Source organism: Pygocentrus nattereri, chromosome 18 (genome assembly GCF_015220715.1).
Source record: "Pygocentrus nattereri isolate fPygNat1 chromosome 18, fPygNat1.pri, whole genome shotgun sequence".
Taxonomy (NCBI): domain Eukaryota; kingdom Metazoa; phylum Chordata; class Actinopteri; order Characiformes; family Serrasalmidae; genus Pygocentrus; species Pygocentrus nattereri.
This window is the reverse complement of record NC_051228.1, coordinates 14,499,045-14,524,946: the sequence shown is the minus strand read 5'-3', so window position 1 is coordinate 14,524,946 and position 25,902 is coordinate 14,499,045. Positions and strand designations below refer to the sequence as shown.

Below are 25,902 nucleotides of genomic sequence, written 5' to 3'. Positions count from 1 at the left end.
GTGGTGGAGAACAATGTAAATAACACAATTTTTAAGAGGCAGACATGTACAAATCAATTCAAGGGGATCTGTTTTTATAGAGAAATAGATCTCTCAGATTTATTGTCATATTCATCAGAACTTCTCCAGCATTTATTATAAAACACTATGTACACATTGCTTTAAATAGAACAACCAAAGATAATTGGAGGTACAGTACATTTGCTCGTTACACTCTTCTTCCCTTAAAAGAGAAACACAGATATATTAATAATCAAACTCAGTGATTTGTATAGTAAAAAGAAAACCACATCAAATCTACCCCTCAGCAAAACTTAATCTGTGGGGAGAAAAAACTTCCATCACAAATCTATTAAAGAAACATTTTCCCTTTAAAGAAGAAGAAAAAAAAACATCCTTTTTGTAAAAATGAAGAAAGTTTGCTATGGCAAATTCACAGCAAATAAATGGAAGACAAGCATGTTTCTAGGAATAATATGGTACCTTAGTGGTCAAAAGACCTATGCTAGCTTGCTGGACAAGGCCTTTTATTGTTCATGGGCCAACATATGACATGCACGACCACAATCATTGACAAGTAAATCATGCACAGTGGAAAATGGGCCCATTTCCTGCAAACATTCATAATCTTTAACCTCCACTGTTGACAAATCATCAAACTGAGGACACTGTACTGAAAAAGCCAGTTACACCTCAACAAGTCACTCAGGAGCAGTGGCAATGAACATTAAAAACAGATTACTGGACTGGACCTCTAGCCCAAAGGAATTTAATTAGTTCTGAGCTGCAGGAGTGTCTCCAATGCAAACCCAGCCGGCAAGCAGGGTCACCTCTGTTATTACTGAAGGAGATACAGGCAGATCAAAGTGCAAAAAGCTTTGGCCGTTGTGTTTATCAGTGAATTTGAAAGCGGCATTGTAACTTTGGTCGTGTTAAACAGTAATGCATGGTCATAAACATTATGTTCACAAAAAACTAAACACATTTTGGTTCAAACCCGAAAGGAATATTGACTTAATTGTACACACATGCATTGTCAACTGAGGTAACATCCGAGTCATTTCATCACTTTGTGCAATATCATTACATTAAACCCCTGTAATAACTAACTATTGCTTCTCTTTTTTTGACCTCTCATAAAGGCAACAAAACTTTTATAAATATCTCAGAAGCATGGGACAGTAGTCCAGTTTAAACCGTTCAACACAGATACAGCAAACTGTTCAAACACAAAACGCCATTCACTTGTTTGAGAAATTAGTTGATCATTTTAACCTAAACATATTAACTGGCTAACATGACAGTGTGTGAACCAGGGGGCTTTTTAGGCATGCACCAAACTACACCACAGATGCTACTCTAGGCAATGAATACCGAAGACAAGGATTCAAATATTCTCCCTTTATAGTAACCTTTGATTTCCAAGTGATGAAATGGGAACTGCAGAACACCTAAGCTAATATTTGGGTCTAGCAGACAGAACAAGCTTTGCAACCACCAGATTTTGCTCATGCTATAGCTATGTTATCAGGGAACAATACAATGTTAGAGCAAATATAACAACACTATGGGGACCAACTACAATATTTCATTAATATAAAGGGTTAATTCATTGACCTTCGACTAGGTTCGTAAGAAAGGGAGAACCATTTCCAGTATCCAAGAAAGCTTTTGGTCTGGTGTGGGGAGAAAACAATACATTACATTAGATGTACAGTTTGATGTTGATTCACAGTGGATTCTGTCTCAGCACCAGTAAAGCTACAGTTGTTTTCAAGGCCTGGAATGTATTCTTAGTTCTTTGTATTCCAATTTACTACTTCGAATATTAGAGCATTTCCACATGAATGTCTCTGAAAACTTTGAGAACAAAAATTAATATTCATGTTTTCAAGAAGTGTTTGTTGAAAAGAACTGTGGCAGGTTAACTACTTTAGTACTGGACTATCTTGTCAGATCGTATCCTTTCAAATGAACAAAATATGACAGATGTGTCCAAATATTAATATCTAATCATATAAAATATAAACAATCCAAAGTTAATCATACATGCACAAATTAATTTAAGCAAAAATAAATATTTTATAATCTATTTATACAGCATTATATGTACTTAATGTGGGCTGTGGTTGGATCTCCTCTGCTTGGATTGAAAGTCATCGGATAAAAACAGGTGGATCTCTGACCAATGAACCATCTGCTTATACTAGATCAAACAACTGCTTGTTTTTTTTTTAAAGCTATTTGCATAACCATAGTTCAAGAGAATTTCCCTCGTATTAACATGTACATGTACGTACATTCTAAAACTGTAGTGTGATAAGCCAAAGAACCCTGGCTTGTATTACACCTGCTTTCAACCTTAAGCGAAAGCACTAAAACACTCAAGTGCAATAAACTACAAAAACAGACCGCATGTAACTTTCTATCTGAAAAGAATATTGTTTGTGCTAAATGGGGCTTGGTTACTTTAACACAAACACCACAGTTCCCATGGAGTACTCTTGGCAATAGTAGCATAAGGCTATTGATGCTTAAGAGCGCTCTCGTCATATGTCCAAAAACCTCAAAACTGAGAGGAAAAAAAATGACAACTATATACCATACAAACATTTAGGTCTGGATTCTAAGGTTATAAAAAGTGCACATCTTGCAATTATCTCTTATATACTAGTGACACATTGTTACGTCGCTATTCAAAAATGCCCAAGTAAGATTTCCAAGGCATTTTTGGCTTTTGCATGCTACAGAAACACTTATTCAACATATTTGAGACAGGGGTGTCTATTTTTGTTCACCATGCAATGTCTGGAGTGACAGCAGACAAAAGTAGTTCTAGCAATGGTCCTCATCACCCAGCCAAAGGACTGAATCAGACATAGCCCCCTTATCTCAAACTGAGCATGTAGCATTTAAACTTGACTTTACACAACATACACATATGCTGAAACGGACTGCGTAGCTGTGAACATCAGTTTAGTGAAGTGCTATCTATCTAGGAACAGAAGCAGGAAAAGATGGCATGTCTGCAGGATTAGAAAAACCTTACCCCAAAGTTCATCTGTTTAAGTACTTGTGTACTGGTTTGCATACAGTCTGTAAATAGCCAAGGAGCATGTGCAGAAGTTTTTGTGTATATATAGATATATGTGTCTGGGTTTTTGTGTGTGTGTGGATGTGGTCCTCTCTGGAGCTTTATCAACCAGCTCCTGAAACGATTTGTCAGATTGTGCTCTCAGTATGTGCATGGGTGTGAGAAATGGTGTGTATTGGGGCATGAGGATGCATGTGAGGGTTCGAGCTAGAATAACTATGAAGGTGGGGATGACTGTGGGGTTGAAGGTGTGGGCTGGAGTTAGGGTTAGAGTTGGAGTTGGTATTAGCATAGGACTGAGGGTGGCTATGAGGGTGAGGGTAACTGGGCCGCTGGTTGGATAGGCTGTTCTTGTCATTAAGTAGTGAGGTGGTCTCATCTGGACCCTCTTTGGGTGCCAGTGGTGCTGAACTGCGAATTGTGGAGTTAGCTGGAGGTGTCGGGGGTGCTAGAGAAGCTGGGTCCAATCGGGTGTGATTGCTCTCTGGAGACTGGGGGGTACTATCCAACTTGGAAGCCAAAAGGCCGTTTTGGTATTGAGCACGGGTGACCTGGGAAAGAACAGGAAGAGTAAAACAACAACGATAAAGCATTCAACTCCAAAAACATAGCTTTTGACCTCTTTGGTGGAGTGAGGGCAACCATGAATCAAAATATTTTGCTCTCTCGCGGCATTTATAGCATAAACTCAGTTCTAAAAATGTTGGGACAGTCCAATCCTGCCTAACTTGTACTTAAAAAGAGTAGGACATGCTCATTTAAAATACAATGCTTGCAACACATTTCAAAAGAGTTGAGACATGAGCATGTTTGTCACTCTGCTATATCACCTTTCCTTTTATCAGCATTTAATAAATGTTTAGGGACAGAACACACCAAAAAAACAGTTCTGAAAGTTGTTTTTGTGCCTTTAAGTTAAACAAGCCTTTAGCTGCCCTCGTTGTCGCATTTTGCGCTTCATAATGCACCACACACTTTCACAATTACAATAGGATACAGATTAGTACCTGCACTCTCTGAATATGCAGCCCTGCTGTTGTAACATACAGAACATTTATCACTGCTTTCTGTTTTTATTTGTATTTTGCATACTATGCCAACTTTTATGGAAACAAGGACACTGTCTCTAATGTGAAGCACCAGCACATAGTCATAACATCAATAAACATACTGATGTTTTAGTTTTGTTTGTTTGTTGCACTTATATGGTAAGTAGGGTTGTAACAAGGGTGGATTTAAGGAGGTGAACCTAATGAATTTACTGGCTGTACAAGCAATGCATAGTGCAACACAATATAATATGCTATGTATTTTATTGTTTTATTATCACCTCATTCTCTTCCATGATTTCTCTAAAAATCCACATACCTTGCAGCTAAATTACATCAATGCATCCTTGTCACCATGTCAAACAAATAGGCAAATCTCTTACCATTGGCAACTAAACTTCCAACAGTGGAGTGCATGGATGAGGGAGAAGTCTGGGGTTTTAACCATGAGTTGAGGACTAAATGAAGTTCTGTAAATCACCCTGATCTAACCTATAAATGGGCCTGGACTGGGAATTACATTTAGCCTTGAACTTTTGACATGACTTTGAAATGGCATTCTTTGTGTCTCAAAATATTATGATCTGTAGTGTGTACTCTGTCTTTAAGTATCATGCTATAATATTTAATATCTCCCAACCATACTTGCAATGAATAATGAACAATGAAAATGAAGGTGTGCAGCAGAGCTGAGCGATATAATTCATATCGTTCGATATCAATAAATACCGCGATAACTGTCAAATCATTATTTCTTTCAAGTTTGAAGTTGTCGGCACATGACAAAAACTTGCCAAACAGTGGAACATTTCACAAATCTGTATGCGGCAGTGAGAGAAAGTTTAAGGAGAGCTGTTTTTATCAGCTGGAAAGGCACGGCCGCAATTTTGGTAAGTGTCATAATTTCAGAACACCACCTTCACACCACCTTACTGCCATCACTTCTACCACATCCACGTCAGAGCATATTACAGTATTCAGAAACCAACTAACAGACAACTGGATTTCTTTATTCTATCATAGTAGTCTGAGGGTTGAACTGCAATATATCTCACAGCAGACAAACTGAGCACTGCTTTAAGGTACGTTTAAACTGAAAGCAGTGCTTTTGTGTCTTGATGTGTTATTATATATTGTTTGATATGACTGAGCGCTGTAACAGCACTTTAGCTGTAAGGATCAGATTTTATTTAATGCTGATAAAGCTTGTTAGAATGTACAGAAAGAGGTGAGTTTACTGTAGTACAGAACAGCTACACCACTGATTTCGTCACTCACACTTGGTCACAGGTAAACATCATTGGTCGCTCCACTCAAACAGGTAATGTAAAACTCCACATTTCAGATGTTGCTAAAGTATATTTGGTGACTTTTTTTTTTTTTTTTTTACTTGTTGTCCCCCTTCTCTAATCGTGTTGAAAAACATGATTAGAGAAGTGGATGGTAAACATACTAGGGTTCCTGGTAGTTAATATGGGAAGCATAAAGTTGTGTCTGTTCACAATTAACCTGTTGTAGGTGAACCTCAGCATATTTGATGTACGGAAGCAACTACACACAGACAGTCTGATTTGATTCCACGCTCAACGAGCAGATTAAGGGGTGGTATGCATTTCACATTTATCTGAAACGTATTAATACAACCTGTTTGTACAACAGATGTTCAACTACATCTTTTCTCCTCTCCCAGATTTTATAAGCATGTGCTCTTAAAGCTTTTACTAGAATTGGTAACATTTATATTTCTTGGCCCTGGCTTTATTCTCAATTTGTTTGTATAACACTTTTTATGAACATGAAAAAATAATAAGTAAGAAATTCAATATGAGTGGTCCAGAACCAGTGCCTCAAGGATCTTATGGGCCCCAGTGCAAAAAAAAAAAATGAAGGGGCCCCCATCATACAACAATTACTTTCAATTAATAATTTTAAAAAGGCAAAGTAATTTGCATGTTTATTTGGTATTGTTTTTTCTCAAGGCATGCCACTCCACTCACTAGCATTTAATGTATTTGCTTTACTGTATAACATTACAATAAATGCAAATGCACTAAAATTTTATGAAGGATTGATTAGTGACTTAATACAAGACTTCATCCTGGAGAGATTTAGAAAATGGTTTAGCATTAAACCACAATGAGGTTTTTTGTTTGTTAATTTGTATTTATTCTAATGTTAGAACTATGAAATGGTAAGTGTGATAAACACACACAATATATATATATTATTTAAGATATCTGCTTTTGTTTGTTTACAATAAGAGATTCCAGACTTAAAATGTATATCATGTTATACTAAATAGCTTATTTAGTATTGATACACATCCATGAAGTATGACAGCACCATAATCAGCTCAGTAACTTAAACATTTCAGTGTAAATAATGAACGCAGAAACTGGTCTATTTTTCTAAGCGAACGCTGAACATGCCATCGTTAATGACATTGTGAATGAAGGTAAACAGCAATAGCAGAAAGCTAGGTAGACAGGTGTGTACAGGAGGCTAGACTGACCTGTTGCTCTGTTGCTAAATTATTTATTCTGAAGACACGCTTTTTTCTCAGTTCCACCTCTCTTCTCCTGTTATCCATTTAGCAAAGTTGCGAATACTGCCGTGCTGTGGTCTAGTTAACTAACTAGATAGCATTACCGCTTTGTTTATTGTTTTGTTAAGTGTTTACATTTGTCTGTCCTGTATGTCCAGTTTGTCCATTGTTAAGTGTTATTATCATTATTATTATTACTACTATTATTGTTATTTCACCCTTTCTCTTTACTTCTTCTGTTTTGTATCTGTTATATTTGTTTTTGTTTTACTCAAAGCAGGGGGTGGGTAAGGGGGTGCTTGTGTGTTGTTTGGAGGGGTGTTGGGTGGTTGTGGTGCCACATCACCTTATGATCATGAATAAACTATGAGCTGTGACATTAATAACAAAGTGAAAAAGGAGGAAAAATAAAATAAGTTTTAATTAGTAAATAATTTAATTATTTAATTAATAATTAGTTACAGTCTTCTGCAAATCTCTGATTTAATACTGTTGATTACCTGTATACTATATATGTGCTTTAAAAAGAATAATCAAGTGAAAAAACAGGGACCAGAGGGATGGAGAAGGATTTTTCAAATATTAATGGATGTGGCCACACTCTACTGTAGCTCAGTTTATCTTTTGCACAACTGACAGGTCAGACTACCAGCTGGAAAATCTTCCAGTACTCCTGAAGGGCAGTCTGAGCCTGGATGGGCAAAAAAAAAAATTTGGGGCCAGTCACCAGGGGCTCCAGTGCAATTACCCACCCTGCTCCAGCTCTAGTTGAACAGAATAGTTCACGCAGGGACTGGCAATCAAGCTAATGTGTAGCTTATTATAAATCTTATTTACAAAGTTACAAAGGGAGGTGATGATTGTCTATGTTGTCTCTAGAGCAGACATGATTTTTTTTTCCCCCCACTACAAGGACGGCACACACAACTAGCTCAAAGGTGGTTTAGCAAGTGCGTCACTAGACAAGCTACTCTTTCTTGTGTTGCATAGGCCTGCTACAATCATGAAATTTTCGATGAATAATTGCCATTTAAATAATTGTGATTTGCAAATTAGTTGTCCTTATTTGTTCATTGTGTGGAATGTAACAGTCTGGTTGTAGAAACAAACTTGGAAAATAACTGGGGTCAGCTTAAATAACTGCAACCAGCTGTTATGTCATACCAGGTTGAAGTGGCACAAATCCGATTTTTGCCTTAATATGACACGTATCTGACTTTTTACAGATCTGTGTGCACAAGCAAATCTGACCTTTTCAAATCAGGGAGCAAGTTCAGAACTATTTAAAAAAGAATATCAAATCTGCATCTGTCCAGCTCTGAACAAATCAAATCTGTGTCACATTAAGGCAAAAAAAAAAAATCAGAGCATCAGCAATAACTAAACAAGTAGTGCCAGTAAGATGATGCAAAAGCAATGCATTTGACCCTTCTATGCCTTTGTCTTGCACTAATAGTGAACAGCTGAGAGGTGTTCAGAGCAAATTATCTCTAGGAGGGCTTCCTGGTTAGTTTGCTTACTGTTCATAATGTATGTAACTTGAATTAAATAATGTGTGTATGCGGGTCATTTCAGGACACAGGTTTGTTCACATAATGACAGAACGTAGTCTCTCACATATACAACGTGAACTATCAAGCAATTGAACAATGTGGCTTATAATGTAAATGTAGTTAAAGTGACTAAGATTGTGAAAAGATCAGATTTGTGCACCTACTCAGTTCTGAAAAAATGTATGTTACAGTGAGGCAAAAAAAAAAAAAAAAAAAAAAAAATCAGACTTGGTATGTGATCAGCCTGGTAATGTGAAAGTAAATTTGTGTAATACTGCTGCTCCTACCTTCACTAACTGCAGGTCAGTGAGGGCGCGCACATTGAAGTCGGGGATGTACTGAGGGATGGAGGCATTATTGAGTTGTGAACTGCTGCCACTGATGGACAATGTGTCCACTCTCTCCGTGCAGCTCAGTGAGGCAGAGCGGTTCAGGCCACTCAGGTGCGACGGCGAGCGGAACTCTGCAACATGCAGAAAACAATGTGAGGTCACGCAGTGATGAAAAATTGCATGCTCACACTCTCTCTCTTACACAGGTCGAGAACACGCCAACACATCCAAAAAATGCACACCACACAGATACACTCTTGTATGAGTTTAGTCATCGTGCTCACACACACAAACAATTTTTTACAGGAAGTCAAATAAGCTTACATAAACTGCATCCACACATTCATCTTAGACACAAGTCCAAATATGATGTGGTCAAGTAATACTTACTCAGATGAAATTAAACAAGAAAACACCAGAAGCAACAACACCAACAACAAGGATCAAGCAGTCACACTCATGAATGGGAAGTGATGCAAATGATTGGGCACTGGCATGAGAAAGGCAAATCAGAGGCATATGTTTACAACCAGATTTAGCTCAGCTATCTACATCATACACACCTGTACTAATACAGGTACAAAACATGTACATTAGAACATGTACACAAAACATTAGTGACATAATGGTACAGTATGTTGATGTCTACTACATTTGATCTGTACAAACTATGTATTAGTCCACTGGCTCCACCTACAGGTAATGTTAGTAACTGCCTTCCACTGGCTCCACCTACAGGTAATGTTAGTAACTGCCTTTACCTGAAATTCCATTTTTTTTTTTTGCATTTCTGGCTTACTATTACAGTGACACACAAAGTGACTGAAGTGATGGGAACAGTTACAGAACAGACAAAAACTGAGTTTAAGCACATATATATTACATAGCCACTAAATTAAAAACTTTAAGTATTTATTTAATGTGTTTTTTTAGCAGTGCTTTGACTGTGTGCCATTATGTTGACATTCTGTCATAAAGGTCCATGGTTTTGGAAAAAGCTCTATGCTCTGGCACTGGGCCAACTGACAACTAAAGATAATTATTGGAATTCAAGAAAGGCCTCACTGATTTAACACAAAGCATCAAGACTGATGTGAGAAAACGTGGTGCTACGATTGGATTCATCTACACACGATCAGATCCAGTGCAACGGCAAGGGTGAGAGAGGCTGAGTGAAGTCATGGCAGAGGAAGTGATTTAGGAGAAGAGAAGAGAGGAGCAGAACTCCAGATTGCAATTCAGTTCACTCAGAGAATCAATGCCACTGTCCACAAGTCCAGCAAGTCGTCATTTTTTCACTCTCTAACCTACAACACCATAATCAAAATGTCCAGCCATTGCCTACATTACACCAACAGTTAATTGACCTATCCACACTTTTTCTTATGGATTTTTCCACAGAAACTGTGACAGAAATGCATTCTCTTAAAGCAAATGTTACAAGGTTGGACAAGGTTTGCAGGATCTCAAAATCTCATTCAACATCACAAATATTTTTATAGAATCACTTGGTGTTTTGCCAAAATACAGAGTGTTACTAATTTCAAATGATATTGATTTTGTATGCATGGGAAAAATCACATTGTTAGATCAGTTAAGACACACTGGATAGCTCAGACATAGTTTTGTAGTGAAATTACAAAATAGTTTTTGTAACAAACATCTGATTCACAGCCAAAATGGAAAATTCACCCAATAGCTAACTGCATGTTTCTCGCTAGCTAATGTCATAAAACATATCACATTACCACAGTATCCTAGACCTAGCAAACATTACAGCATACACAACTAGCTACTGTAGTATCTTATGGCTTTTAGCCTTTTAACATTGTAGCATAGCCCTTTAGTTACTTTTTAGGATCTGATGTAGTCTTATGGTGTAATCTTTTGCATGCATGCAAAATAAAAATCATTTGAAATGAAATGCCCTCTAAATTTAGATACTTTGACAAAAATATGTAAAGGTCTGTAAAGCTTGTCCAAATGTTGTTGCTAGTGGAGCACGGATAGGTAAATTATGGACAAGTAAGAAGATGCTGAACATGGGTTAATTATTACACATATTTTCTACATGTCATTAACATAAACAAAATAAATAATGTTTAAGGTTTTAGCTACAGACTCCGTTAGACATCCAAGATGAGACTTGTTGGACAAGGGCTTGTGATAAGATGAACTGGGAAAAGTTGATCTTTATTTTTTTGTATGTTTGTCAATTTAAACCCTGCCCACCCACTCCACCCTGATTCCCATGTTAGTGCCACCCAGTTTGCCCCTCCTCCCCCTGGGTTAGCTCCCAACATGCAGGGATTTACCTGGGAAGCGAGAGAACAGAGAAAACCTCTTAAGAGAAAGGCGCCGCGGCCGGGGCGACACCACAGAGGGGGAGAGAGGGGGGGTGACAGCTGAGAGAGGGGGAGCAATAGCCAGAGAAGAGGGGGAGAGACAGAGAGGATCTTTAAACAGTTCATAGTTGGTCCATTACAAATCAAAATCTCAGTGCTGGGCAGCTTTTCCTCTGCATTCTGTCAGTCTAGTGTTGTGACTTGTGCGCATATTAGCACGAAGTGATCAGATATGACCGCACCGCTGCATTCTTTTAAAAACAGATATGTCATTAGCTGCTTATTGTGAGTTTATCTCAGGCACTTGTGCCCTGTTCAGTGTTACTAAAAGGAAATTTCAAAGATTTTTGCAAAAGCCCTGCAAAAATCAATTGTTAAGATGTAAGCAAAGTCATTCAGATTGGTTTGATGTGAAATGCTCCATTCTAAAGAAATTTACATGTATCCTAAATATTTACAGCAGTGGTGATAGTCTGAAGCATTTAATGCATCTAAAAGGTACCTCTTAAAAAGCCATTACATTAAATACTCACAAATAGACTATCGAATGCCTGAGATATTGTTTTAGGATAGTATAGTGACCAAAGGTTTTGGCCTAAAACAGATTTTCAGTTTATATTCATGGTAGAGACATACATTCAGGACGATGCAAGGCAAAAGGCTACCAAAAAGCAATGCACCATTTCACATCAGACTCACTCTGAAAGTTGATATTCCCTGTAAAGTCTGGAGTTATCACAATTCCATTAACAAAATAATTGCTAATTAACTGATTATTCTTGCCATTGTAATACAGAAACAATAAAATTGATTAACGGAACATTAACAAATAATGCATAGATTTTCAAAGGTTATAAAATATTTGCTGCAAAAAGATTGAACAAAAAGACTTAAATAAATATATCATATAAAAAGAAAATATGTAACAAAAATGTAAATAAATTGGTGCATCAATCAGGATAGTCAAAATATGCATTATAATCATGCAAACTGCTATCAGGAAACTCAACTTTAGTGGGTAGATATAATTTAGTGAGTCAGTCACTTAACCTCATTGGAAGTATGTTACTGCTGTGACCAGTAAGATTAAATTAAAACACAATTTGTAAACTAAAATAAATTACGGGCTCTGTAATAACCACTAAAGATTACATTATCTGGTAGAGGGGTATTAAAAATATTCTGGTCTACCTCCTCAAAAATATTAAAAATAAAACATCAGTGACATTTAACATTGCTGCTTGGCTTGTACATTGTGTACATCAAAACACATGCAGGCACACACTTGGACAGATGCTCAACACATAAAATGCCAGAGGTGAAGTCTGACACAGACTGAAGGACAGCTGAAAATGCAGCATAGACACAGACATCAGTATACACGCAGTACTGTATTCAGCCACTAGGTGTCACCACAGTAGAGTTCTTAGTTCCTGCAGCTTGTTTACTGGTGTCACATCTATTATGTAATGCAGTAGTCACTCATGCAAACTTGAATACATTTCAAGACAAATAACAGAGGAAAAATTGACCTTAACTGTAGAAATACATGTTGACAAGATTGTGTCACATTTGTTATTTATTACAAAATATGTGAAAATTCACTGAAGTTATTTTGATTTCTCCTTTTGTTGTAGTGCTTAGAGCCATACAGACACTATCACTGAACACAATTATTTAATATCAGAAACAGTTATGAGACTCTTTTGTACTCAAGATATTTTGGTGGGTTACAGTGAACCAGTCAGGCTTAGTACTGCCACAATCATCTGATTCAGCTTCAAGTATTAGGAATTATGATTAAATGTATCATTACCGAATGTCACTTTAAACTAGAGGGACTGTGATTTCTCGCTTCAAAGCAAAAGATGTAAAGACTTACCCAAGCATGGAGTAGTTAATGCCATGACTCCGTAGTAAGAAAATGGGCCAGTCTCAAACTTCATGTTCTCGTTGCCTGCCTCCACTTCCACCCGGCCCTGAATGAGAGAGACAGAAGAAATAGAGTGCAACCTGCATTTAGAAAGAGCATAAATGACAAGGTTTTGTCTTTTACTTTGACAACAGCTCTTATTGGTGGCTCCTGAGTGACTGGGAGGCATAAGTACCATGAGGTTTCCAGTAAAGAAAAGCCTACCTGCTAAAAGAATTAAGAGAATTTCAAACGGACAATCGCCACTGACTGTTATTTAAGCCCCTGCTCAAAAGCCACTCAGAGGTCACAGTTTAGTGCAGGGATGGCAGTCCTGGAGGGCAGAATAGGAGTTCTAGCAAAATTGGCGATATTCCTGTTCTACAGACACCAACTATTTAATTCTCTTCAATTCAAATTCATTTGTATAGCACTTGAGTACCAACAAGTGCTGTCACAAAGCAGCTTTAAAGTAATCTGGCCCAAAGCCCCAAATGAGCAAGGCAAGGGCGACAAGGAAAAACACCTTAACAGCACGAAGAAGACACCCTGAGAGGAACCAAGACTCAAAAGGGGACCCTATCCTATCCTAACACCAAATAGCAAAACAACAATACAACAAAAGCAATATGAATAATGAAAGAATCTGACAACAGATATTCAATAGTGAATATAGAATGAAAAAACGACCATGAAAATGAACAAACTGTGCTGGACTCTGGTTTTCTGGGACTAGAGTTTGCAAACCCTAGCAATTTAACAATATCCTGACATCCTCGACCAGTGTCATAAGTGACCAGCAAATCACGCATGCATATTTGAAAGATCCTATTCATGGGTTCACTCCAGTACAAACAACCATTACTGGAATATACAAATGCGAGTACCTCATTATTTGTAAGTCGCTTTGGATAAAAGTGTCTGCTAAATGTAAATGTAATGTAATGTAATGTAATGAGTACTTGCTATGAAAAGAATGCACACACACACACACACACACACACACACACACACACACACACACACACACACTAATGAGAAACACTGCAAAGGAAATTCAAAGCGTGAACATTCATTCAACGATACCTTACATTTACAGCATTTAGCAGATGCTTATCCAGAACGACTTACAAGAAGTGCTTTGTCTATCTAGAGAAAGTATCTTTGCTAGTTACCAATAGGTCAGAGAGAAAGACAATCCTGAGCTCAAATGCTGCTAGAAACAAATAGTCACTGTTGATACCAAGAGAAAAGGAGCAGAGCTGAACACAGAATACAATGCAATGCAATACAGTAAACTACAATTTACAGTGTAAAACAATATAATATATAAGTTTGGCACAATATATTGCAATCAATACTTAATGCTCATTTAAGTGCTGTGTAAAGAGATTTGTCTTCAGTCTGTGTTTGAAGACAGCAAGAGATACTTAAAGGAATGGTAGGGCAAAAAATCTAATGCACAGTTCTCAACTCACTCCAGATATAGCTGACCAGCAAAGACATGTTTAGTGTCCAAATTTTGCTTCTTAATTTTAGCTCTGGTGTTATTTTCAAAAACTAGAAGTCAACAGGCACCCAAATCTCACTAAATCACTAACACTCTACTTAAACCACATCCAGGGCTTCACTCAGATTTCACAGTCTTGTCAGTATAGTTTAGAAAACAGTATGACTTACTGTAAACTACAATAATTCAAAAAAATAAATAAATAAAACGTGTGGTACTCCTAAATGCAACAGAAAGCTATTTTACAGCAGGTGTTCACTTTAGTTCACACTAAATTCTCACTCATCTATGCATGTGTGCAGCATATGGATGCATCAGATTAGGCTTGCAATTCCTATTGTTCCTGTTCATATATAAATATTAATTGTGAAGTTCTGAATATGTGATATATATGAAGATATATGTTTATTTAGAAACAACAGAAATCATGAAAGTGATCTGTGTGACACACATGAACGTTAATTTGGTTCAACAGATGTTGCTGAAATCACAGAGTTCAGTAAGGTTTTGTTAATTTTCACAGTACGTCATTCTCTGCTCTAAACCACAGCAACCTTAATGAAGACCCGAATGTGGTCTGCACAGTTTGAGAAACATTCTGAAGATGAACTTACACAAAAGATTTGATTTGGCTGATTGACTACACATGGGATAAGTATAAAATTGGCGAAAGGGCTTTTTTTGGCCAAATAATTCGTTTAAGCAACATATTTCCCCTTCAGTGGGTCACAAAGAAATGTCACTCTATGGTTAAATGATAAAATTTTGATTTTCCAAAGAAACCAAATTAGGCCTGTAGACCACTGTATCTCAGTCCCCTAGCCCCCCCGTTGGTCCACACTTTACCTCTATGCCAGCTTATAACACAATAGAACCAAGTTATTTACAACCTTTATTATGTAGTACAGAAGTACTAGAAGCTAGGTTAGAGTGTGGACCAGCTGGTGAGCTCAGAGGACTGGGCTGATACACTGCAGATGTCTTTTTTTTATTTTAATATGAATGATAATATTATCTCTTGGGATGTTTTAAATTAACTGTTGGCTATTTGGAAAATGAACATTGCTCAACCCTGCAAGATCATGTAGAAAAACTATATGTACAGGAACATATTAGCATTGGTTTGTTGGATATTTTTTCAAACACAAAGACAAATCTATCCATAACTACAGCCATCAACTACAACAGGTGTGGAAAATGATTGATCTGATGAAGCTGGCCTGTTCTGTTTGTATTTTTGGTCTCCCTGAACTAATGTTAAACATATAAGTTTCCCTTTGAGCTACTGAAACCCAAAGCCTCTCGCTGCAACCATGCTAAGGTGTTTCTGCTGAATAATGCAATAAATTAAAAACAAAGTTCTTTGCATCAAACATGCATGTCTACACACACTTATCACACAGACTATCTTGAATCCACTTCCTACAGCACCACCAAATTGGATCCACCTGCTTCAGAATAGGCCAGATGACCCAAACATGACAAAATGCGTGAGATACATGAGAGCAGTAATCCTAGGATTAGGAAACCAGACCACAGCATGAATAGTGCATAGGCAGACTGAAATCCACACACACACAGGTTCTGGTGTCTTAGTCCTCATATTTTCTCCATCTACTTTGCCTCAACAACGTGTCACCCTCTCCCCTCAGAGAAAAAACAGAAATTAGATCTGCAGAGCTCCATTTGCACTACGCTCGGATACCGACACTCTAAAGGAAGCTCTTCATCTTTGATATCCCTGTTTGGCAGGCCATTTCTAACAGAATGGTTTGAATTAAGTGATTGCAATTACTAATACTGATCCCTTAAGTATCAACCGATACCAATCAGATATCTCATATACAGTGGGTGAAATAAGTATTGAACACGTCACCAATTTTCTAAGAAAATATATTTCTAAAGGTACTATTGACATGAAATTCTCACCAGATGTCTAACAACCCATCCAATCCACACATGCAAAGAAATTAAACCATAGATGTCCATAAATTAAGTTGTGTAACAACGAGAACTGATACAGGAAAAAAGTATTGAACACAGGAGGAAAGAGAGGTGCAAAAAGCCATGGAAAGTCATGACACCAGCTGAAATCTATCAGTAATTAGAAAGCAATCCTGCCACTTAGTGCAAATTAATATCAGCTTGTTCAACCTTATAGCCTATAAAAAGGTGTCTCCTTACTAAGGTGCCACACAAGAAACATCTCATGATGGGTAAAACCAGTGAGCTCTCTCAAGACCATTACAACCTTTTTGTTGCAAAACATACTGATGCCATTGGTTACAGAAGAATTTCTAAACTACTGAAGGTTGCAGTGATCACTGTTGGGGCCATAATCCGGAAGTGGAAAGAACATCATTTCACCATAAACGACCGCGACCAGGAACTCCCTGCAGGATTTCAGACAGAGTTGTCCAAGAGCCAAGAACCATCTGCGACAAGTTACAGAAAGACCTGGAATCAGCAGGTAAAACTGTTTCAAAGAAAACAGTAAGTAATGTACTCAACCGCCATAGCCTGTATGCACGCTCACCACGCAAGAAAAAGAATGTTGAAGCACGTTCAAAGTTTGCTCAACAACATTTAGACAAGCCTGTGAAATACTACGAGAATATATCTGGTCAGATGAGACCAACATCTTTGGATGCCTTAATACACACCATGTTTGAAGGTCAAAAGGCACTGCATATCACCCCGAAAACACCATACGAACAGTGAATTTTGGAGGTGGGAGCATCATGGTGGTGTTTTTCAGCATATGGCCCTGGCACGCTTCATATAATTGAAGGAAGGATGAATGGACAAATGTAACAAGACATTCTTGATGAAAATCTGCTGCCATCTACCAGGATGATGAAGATGAAATGAGGGTGGACATTTCAGCAAGACAACGATCCCAAACACACAGCCAAGGAACTCTCAATTGGTTTCAGGGAAAGAAAATAAAAGGTGTTAGAACGGCCCAGCCAATCACCAGACCTGAATCCAATTAAAAACCTAGTGAAGGAACTAAATCTCAGAGTTCATAGAAGGAGTCCACGGAACCTTGAGGATTTGAAGAGTGTTTGTGTGGAACAATGGGCCAAAATCACACCTGAGCAATGCATGTGTCTAGTTTCTCCATATAGGAGGCATCTTGAAGCGGTCACCACCAACAAAGGCTTTTGTACGAAGTATTAAATACATTTCAGTAAGTGTGTTCAATACTTCTTCCCTGTGTCATTTCTCTTTATTACACAACTTAATTTACAGACATCTATGGTTTGATTTCTTTGCATGTGTGTATTGGATGGGTTGTTACTGACATCTAGTGAGAACTTCATGTCAATAGCACCTTTAGAAATATATTTACTTAGAAAATTGATGTGTTCAACACTTATTTCACCCACTGTATACACTAAGAAACCAATTTTTTATCCCATATGGCAATTTCTTTTTAAGATTTTATACATACACATTTATACATTCATACACAAAAATCAACCATTTTGCTCATATATTCTTTCCTTCAATCACTTAAGGTCATGCTTTGCCCAGCACATCAGAAATTAGCAGCTGTTTGTAAACGAGCTGGAGGAGCTTTTTGGGGATTAAGGCAGCCAGACATAAGGTCTGGAGCACTAGTGACGTAACATACGGCTAGACGAGGTTTCCTGTAGGAGCTGTGTCCTGCGTGGCACAGCAAGCACATCATGAGAACATGATGTGACGTTGCGCAGAGGGAGGTAATCCTGATCCCTGAGCATAATTACTGAGCATGCAGGCCCTGTGAGGGTTAACCTTGGAGAGTTAACAGGCCAGACACTGCAGAGCGCTGAGAAAATCCAGAATCTGATTGGCAGATCCTTGGCTTGGATCAGATGGCGCCTCCGCAGCCTCAGGAGGCTGGATGACTTCCTCTTGTTCTTCCTTCACCAGCTTCGATCGAAGCAAGCTCTTACACTGATTTATGGTCTCTCAGTGAACATGCAATTTTTCACAGTGTAAGATTCTAACACAGGATTATTAACATAACACTGTCTTATTTGTGACATCTCGTGTAAAGGGTTTAATTATCAGTGAGTTTATTTATCAGGGTTTGTCTATCCATGATCCTACCTAATTGTATCATTACTAAAATAGAGCCACTGAAAGTATGAAGCATTGATTTATTGTTTGTTTGTGTGCAGTGAGGGGGCAGGAGAGGGGGTGGGATTAGTGCTCTGATGCACAGGCTCAAATGCAGAAGGGCAGTCTCTCTCTCGCTTTCTCTTATGTAAGAGGGATCAATTAGTGAAGGGCAGGCCTGGCGAATGCAGCTGGGCCTCCACTGGCTCATCCTACAATAAGGTCACACAGACACTGCACCACCTCTCAATGTGCAACACTACACCAACTTCAGCCCCTGGGCAAAAACAGCGTTGAAGGGCACCCATGAGCTGTCACTAACACAAACAAGTCAAGCGAATGACTTGTCCAGAAAAAGCACACACATGAAAGATTGTTCTTGTCACACAGACAGAGACAGTCTTTATGACTCCAACTAGGCCATTCAGTCCAGGGTAAGCCTAGTGACTGACCAGTTTAATAAATGACAGTAAAAACAACATGTATTCTAGTTTCAGGGACACTGGCATGATCTCGATCTACAGTATGTTCTTCACACAAGCAACACACATCTATATACTTGACTGGAGTTTTTTGGGGGGACTTTTAAGCCTTGCTAACTTATGTTACATCCATGGGTTATAAATGATGACTCTTGTTTTTCAGGCCAGAGACCAAAGCTTACCTGCAAGATGAGAATGAAATAGTCAACAGGCTTCCCACGCTGGTACAAGTAGTGTTGCTGAGAGCGCTTGTCATTCTCATTGAACTTGATCTCCTGAATGACATCTGGATGCTTGAGGATTCGCAGTAAGACCTTGTCTGAGATTTGAAGTGGACTGAAGAGACTCACCTCTGATGAGAAACAAAATAATCAGCCCAAGAATTTCACTGAGACAGACAACGACACTTTAATATTTATTTAAAAAAAAAATTACAAAGAAACATAAGATTCAACATGGTTGAAGCCATGAACTCACCAGTGGCCAGGAACCGATGAGCTGCTAAGAGGAGCTGGGGAGAGATCTTCACCTTGGATTCACTTTCTTGCTTGAAGGCTGAGAAGTCCCTCTTGTTCTTATTGGGGTCTACCTTCTTCCTATTTCGGTTGTCAGCTAGTAGAGAAAAAAAACAAGTTAGGGCTGCGCAATATGGACAAAATATTTCGTATATTGTGTATATTCCGTATATTGTGAACATATTTGTGATATGACATTGTTAAAAATGAACCTGTATTATTTTCATTAAAATTACTCCCTTTTGTTGGACTGACTGCCTTGAACACAAAACACACAGAAGACTCATCTTGAAGGTCTGAGATTGGTCAGTATGCTCACAGCCTGACATTTAGCAACTGCTTAAGGGTTCCTTTACATGATGCTGCCTTCTGTGATACCAGTACTGCAAAGGGAGATATTGCAATATCAAAGGACTCCAAAAGTAGTCGACCAGCCATGATATGTTGGATGTCCAAATGTCGCTCCTTCAGTTTAGCACTGGATTTAAATGTTGTTTAGTACACAGTATTATTTACTACGAAAAAAAAACAATACAAACAAAACTTCACTGTGTAGCTGAACATAAAGGTGCTGTGCTAAATTCAGATCCATACTCACACGTGTGCATGTCATGCAGGCATATACAGCCATTTGCAAAAATTCTGGGGCATCTGCTTGAATGACATTTTGTTGATTTTCTAAGTGAAAATAAGTTAACACATCCTTATGGAGCACGCACTTCTGCATATTTTAATGTACAATTTTAATTATTGCTGAATTTAACATATTGGGAAAAATACATAAAATGTGGCCTCCACGATTATTTTCTTTCACATTTACAATATACATTTGATATATTTTATTATTTTAAAGTCCAGCAAATAAATAGAAATTATGTAAAACAAATGAACAGGAAAGTGGCATATTTAAAAAAAATGGCATATTCTAGAGTGTGTTAACTTATTTTCACTTTGTTAATTAAAAAAAATTAACAAAGCACAAACTGACCAGGGGTGTTCAAAGTTTACATAAGACATGTTTGAGACCTCTGAACTGAAGATATACGTTTCTAAATAGACGTAACAGAAAAGGCAAATTTAACCTAGTGCCTCCACTCAACATCCACATTTTTAGCAACACTTTCTTGTTTATATAATCACTGTCCATTTTATCAACTCATCAGTTCGTTTCACGGAATACTTTGTTAACCCCACTTTACCCTGTTCTTCAACAGTCAGGGACCCCGATAGGACCACCACAGAGCATGCATTATTTGGGTAGTGGATCACTCTTAGCACTGCAATGACAGTGAAATGTTGGTGGACTGTCAGTCTCAGTCGTGCTGGCATTAATGGATCAGACACAGCTGTGCTGCTGGAGTTTTTATACACCTCAGTCACTACTGGACTGAGAATAGTCCACCAACCAAAAATATCCAGCCAACTGCATCCTGTGACCACAGATCAAGGATTACAAGATGACAAACACAAACCATGCATTAACTTCACATCTACAAAATGGACCACAAAGGTAGGAGTGTGTAAAAGACTGGACAGCATGTCGACACATTATTTAAAAATTCCAGCAGCACTGCTGGGTGCGATCAACATGTGCCAGAGCAACACACACTAACATGCCATAAACTAACAACATTTATTAACATAAAGTGCTTAGTGAGTGTATGTCTGCATGGTGTGCATGCACATAAAGATCAGTTGGATTTTGCAGGGGAGATGGAATTCAGCATAACACTTGTTGTCAAAAATGCCCCAGCATTCAGCAACACAGCAAAAGTTTGTTCATCCTTAAAACTCACAGTAAGTCACACAGTGTCCTGAATTACATCAACAACCGTCAGCACAACCTTGGACATGGTTTCAGGTAATCTATCTTTATGAATGTATGTTTATGGAAAAGATTTGGGTGTATATGGACTTCTAGCACAGGTCTCCAATCCTATCTGCAAAAGCCCAATGTAGCTGCAGGTTTTAATTACAACCAAGCAGGACTGAACCTCATACAACATATCAGCTGTTTGAAGACTGATTGGAATCAAATCCTGCAGGCACACTGGCACTTCGCAGACAAGACTGGTGACCTCTGACTTGTAGTGTTTGTTAGCAACATCAGCTTTGTAGATGAAGCGCAAAACTACAGAAAAATTAACACCAAACATACTTTGGATGATCAAAAACCTCTGGGGTAAGTAAAAAATTGAGACTGAGATTTTCCATTCCTTTAACAACCACTATATTGTGTAGCTGTTGGATCACCAAAACAGAGCCATCTAGCAATAATAAAGCAAAACATTTTCTTCATGGAAACTCACTGTAGAGATCAGACTCATCCAGGATTTCAGACTTGATGATCTCCTCGATAACGTCCTCTAGCGTAACAAGTCCAAGCACCTCATAGAAGGGGTCTCCTTCTCCCTCATTGTTCACCCGCTGCACTATGGCCAGGTGAGATTTACCTGTGTTGAAGGGAGAGGGAAAATATTTCAGAGCCAAGGCACCAACAGTTTGATGTAATAGGTTACATTTACTTAGTTACAGAATTCTAACATTATAAGATCTATCTGCAGGATATTCTATATCTAGACTTCAAATAGCTGTTTTTGTAGAAAAAATGGTAAATGTGGTAAAGATTCAGTCATTTTCATATTTAATATTTTGTCTAACTAAAACAGTAAGCCAATCAATAGGCTTCTAGTCTGCCTACCATGTTTCAAACTAAATTACAATTTAGGTGCCACATATTAATGGCCCTGATTACAGCTGCTGAGTGTTGAAGCCCCATTGTACAACCATCAGTTGGCTCTTATTGCTACCATAAATTGACAATTTAATCAATGCATGACTCTGAATTAAGCTTTGATTAAAACAGCTTAATATATGATTAAACTTCAGAGATTGGAGCTGAGCACAAATATACCAAGTGCCAAATATACACAAGAAATTGATGGAGATGCCAGGGGTGAGATAAGGATAAATGAGCTGTGAGGGTGAAGAAGCCTAAAGCAGAGAAATCTTCTGTGCTGACCTTTTCAAACTGTTAAGACAAGACTGCTACAGTTAAGCTTGGACAGCTTCATGTATGGCATTAAAAGTTAAAGCTTTAATACTCAGTGGGACTCAGCTAGAAACACTGCAGAGTTTAGGGCACAGCACTGAAAAGAATCTGTCCTCAATATGATCCCTAGTAAACATTCTAACAGCAAAAAAACTCAACTAAGCCTATTCGGAGTAAGGATCCTTAACAAGTACATTGTCATTTTAAAAAAAGGTTAATATTGGGTAAAGAGCACACAGTTAGGTAACAGTTAAGGTGCAACTTGACTGCAATTTAACATCCTTACAGGCATTCAAGGTCATAAGCATGCTACATACTAATATATTTTAGTGTGTGCTGGCACAGGACATTGCAAATGAGAGCACACTGGTAGTCATAATTTGTGGTAATTCAAAGGCCCCCTAGAATGGTTATATGAACCTCCAAGGCTTCAGATTACATCACAATGAAGTCACAACAAACTATCATAATAGGCTTCTTTGACAATTAAGTTTCATGCATTTTACTTTAAACAAACATTATACTGAGTCAGACAAGACTGGATGAAGCATGTTAATGACATGTCTACAGATTTCAACAGAAAACTAAAGGGAGTGCAAACAACAAGAAGCATCCATGTCACTTCAGTGCTGCTCCTGTGAAATATCCCTGCAGTGCAGCAGTGATTATTCAGCAGACAACCCATAGGAGGTCCTTAAATCTGCCACTCAGTCTTTCAAACCATAGCCCACAAACCCATAATCAAACCAGTGTATCAACACAAAGCTCTGGGATTAGGGGTAGCTGATAATGCAGTATTGTAATAATTTCAGATGGGATTTAGTGTGAAGTGGGCTCAAATAAATACTATTGAGTAATCTTTTTTCACAGACATTGGTTACACTCAACATGGATCTAGATGTTTTAAATAACTGGCCCTGTGCTAAAGAGATATTAACAACTGTATTTAAAAAACAAAACATTCAAAACATCTGATATTCGTGTCCAATATGCTGTTTATATAGTGTGCGTACATAGCTGTTTCAATGTCCTTCTGCCCTGCTGAGCCAAGGACTTTTACTCCCATGTGTTCATACTGCACATGTAAATAGTTTGCCTAGTTTTATCTTACCACATAATTGTCAAACAGGCAAAAGTGACTATGGGACCAAAAGGCAATTTTGTGTTTGCAAGAGACAGCGGGTTCTGAAGTGAAGCATTTAGCTGTTGACACAAAAGAATGTTGACCAACAGGACAACGCTCTTCACACGAGCCATATTTACTCAAAAGCCAACAGCTGCTTTTGACAGCATCATCCACTTTTATGGTTTCAATAATTAATGCGATTGCATGAAGCACTGCAGGGTAGACTGATACAGAACCCATATGGTCATTGATTCAGCTTCCAGCAGGGCACAAGGATGTAGGCTCAAAATCAATATGAGCACAAAAGAAATCTATGCAGGCTGACAAAGTCATCACTGATTACAATTTGCATAGAGCTATTTTGATATTTCTGTGACTTTTATTAAATTATCACATTGGTATCATGTTGGGTCCTGCAAGGCCTTTCTAACCTTTCTTGAACTCTTCTAGCATGGCATCCAACTTGGTGTCATGGAAGACAAAGTGGACAGGGTGGTTATAAAACTTGGTGACAGTTTTAAGTGTCGTGCAGTCATCTGGATCAACAAATGCTAAATCCTTGACATAAAGGATGTCGACAATGTTAGATCTCTCATCTTCATAAACAGGTATTCGCGTGTAGCCACTCTCCATGATCTCGGACATGGTGTTGAAGTCCAGCACAGCGTCAGAACGGATCATAAAGCAGTTGTTCAGTGGTGTCATCACATCCTCCACCGTCTTGGTCCGCAGTTCTAAGGCACCCTGGATCATGTTGAGTTCCTCCTTCACCAAGTCGTTGTACGGCTCTGTCACCTTGAGCATCTCCACCAGCTTCTCCCTGTTGTACACTGTGCCAATTTCCTGCCCCAAAACATAGTCCAGCAGCTTACTGACGGGAAAAGACAACGGGAATGTGAGGAGCATGAAGAATTTGGTCAGCATGATGGTGTTTGCACCCACTGCTAAACCATGGCGAGAGCAAAGGGCCTGTGGCACAATTTCACCAAAGATGACAATGCCAACAGTGGATGCCACCACAGCACCCAAGCCAGAGCCGATCAAATCGTCCAGGAAGATGGTGAGTGTGGTGTTGACCAGCACGTTACCAAGCAGCAAGGAGCAAAGCAGGTAGTTGCCCTTCCTGCGAATGGGCTCGATCTTGCGGGCATACCTCTTTTCTTTCTCTGTGCCACAGCTCTGAACTATCCGAAGCTCCATTGGGTCCAGGGCCATAAGCCCCAGGTTGAGTCCACTGAACATGCCCGACAGGACCAGCAGGCAGGCCACCAGAATAATCTGAAGCCAAAGGGGCAGGAGAGAGGTCTTCTCCTCCACCACCCTTAACCTGCCATCGTTCTCAGACAACAGGTACCACTCCTCTTCCGGACCCTTGACGCACAGGCTGTACTCCCTCTCCTTCTCGGTCTTACGGAGCGGCTTAATGCTCACACTCACCACACCTGAGGTGCCTCGACCGCTCACGTTCATGTAGGCGCCCACGCCAATGTCTTTGGTAAAGTCTACACAAGTCCTGTTGGGCGCGTGTGTGTCCACAGCTCCGTCCCCGCCGTCTCCTCCGTGCTCCGTGAACCTGATGTGCGCCGACGACTCGGAGCTGAGCTGCAGCCCGTAAAACCTGAGCTGGACGCTGCTCTCCTCCGTCACCTGAATGACGCCGTCCTCCGTCGTGGTGGCCGGCTTGTCGCTCCTCTCTAGCCTCATGCCAAATATCTGGCTGCCGCTGCCGCTCACTCCATCCGTCCGCCCGCCGACAAAGCTCCAGAGGAAAACGACTAAAGTTAGCATACATCCTTGTCCACTCCACTCTGTCGCCATGTTTGTTTCACTCTCGGCAGGCGGAGGGGTGACGTCACGCGCTTATCCCAAGCCCCGCCTCTACAATTGGGATAACCCCACACGCTCTCCGGTAACGCCCACCAGAAGTGTCAGGTCTTTTATATATAGCTGTGTCAGTTTAATGTTGTCTTTTTCTTCATGGATTCGTCACTAAGGCCCAGAAAGCAATAATTTTATTTCATATCACAGCTGACCAGCTGAACCGAACCAGTCTAAACTAACTATGATTAATCAGAAGCCTAATAACAACGATCGTTAAGTATGAATGTATACTGTGTCCATACTGGGTTAACCCCATAATAAGATCAATGACACGGCCGTAACTCTGAGTACGGTAATTCGTTTATACTGTTTTTAAACACCTAAGGACAGAGGAAATGACTGGGGTGTTTTTATGTTAGATTCGATGCTTAGACGACCTCAAGGACCAAAACAATC

The 25,902-nt window shown here is 39.0% G+C and overlaps 1 protein-coding gene across 2 annotated transcripts; it reads right to left on the bottom strand.

Moving 5' to 3' along the window:
* Positions 1-57: 57 nt before the first annotated feature.
* On the bottom strand, positions 58-25,470 carry LOC108425223 (metal transporter CNNM4). 2 transcript variants are annotated; one of them, XM_017693729.2, is made up of 8 exons: positions 24,057-25,470; positions 21,757-21,900; positions 19,410-19,544; positions 19,115-19,284; positions 12,801-12,897; positions 10,889-10,978; positions 8,529-8,704; positions 58-3,645 (listed from the first exon to the last, which is right to left on the bottom strand). In XM_017693729.2, the coding sequence occupies exons 1-8, from the start codon at positions 25,441-25,443 to the stop codon at positions 3,223-3,225; spliced, it is 2,622 nt and encodes an 873-aa protein (XP_017549218.1). In that variant the 5' UTR covers positions 25,444-25,470; the 3' UTR covers positions 58-3,222. The 2 variants fall into 2 exon arrangements, with proteins under 2 accessions (XP_017549218.1, XP_017549219.1); XM_017693730.2 differs by lacking the exon at positions 10,889-10,978.
* Positions 25,471-25,902: the final 432 nt, after the last annotated feature.

Coding starts and splice junctions, on each gene's coding strand:
- LOC108425223 (XM_017693729.2), bottom strand. CDS start 25,443: ATGGCGACAGAGTGGAGTGGACAAGGATGTATGCTAACTTTAGTCGTT. Junction 12,898..19,114: donor ATTTCATTCTCATCTTGCAG/GTAAGCTTTGGT, acceptor TCTCTCATTCAG/GGCCGGGTGGAAGTGGAGGC. Junction 8,705..10,888: donor TCTGTTCTCTCGCTTCCCAG/GTAAATCCCTGC, acceptor TGCATGTTGCAG/AGTTCCGCTCGCCGTCGCAC.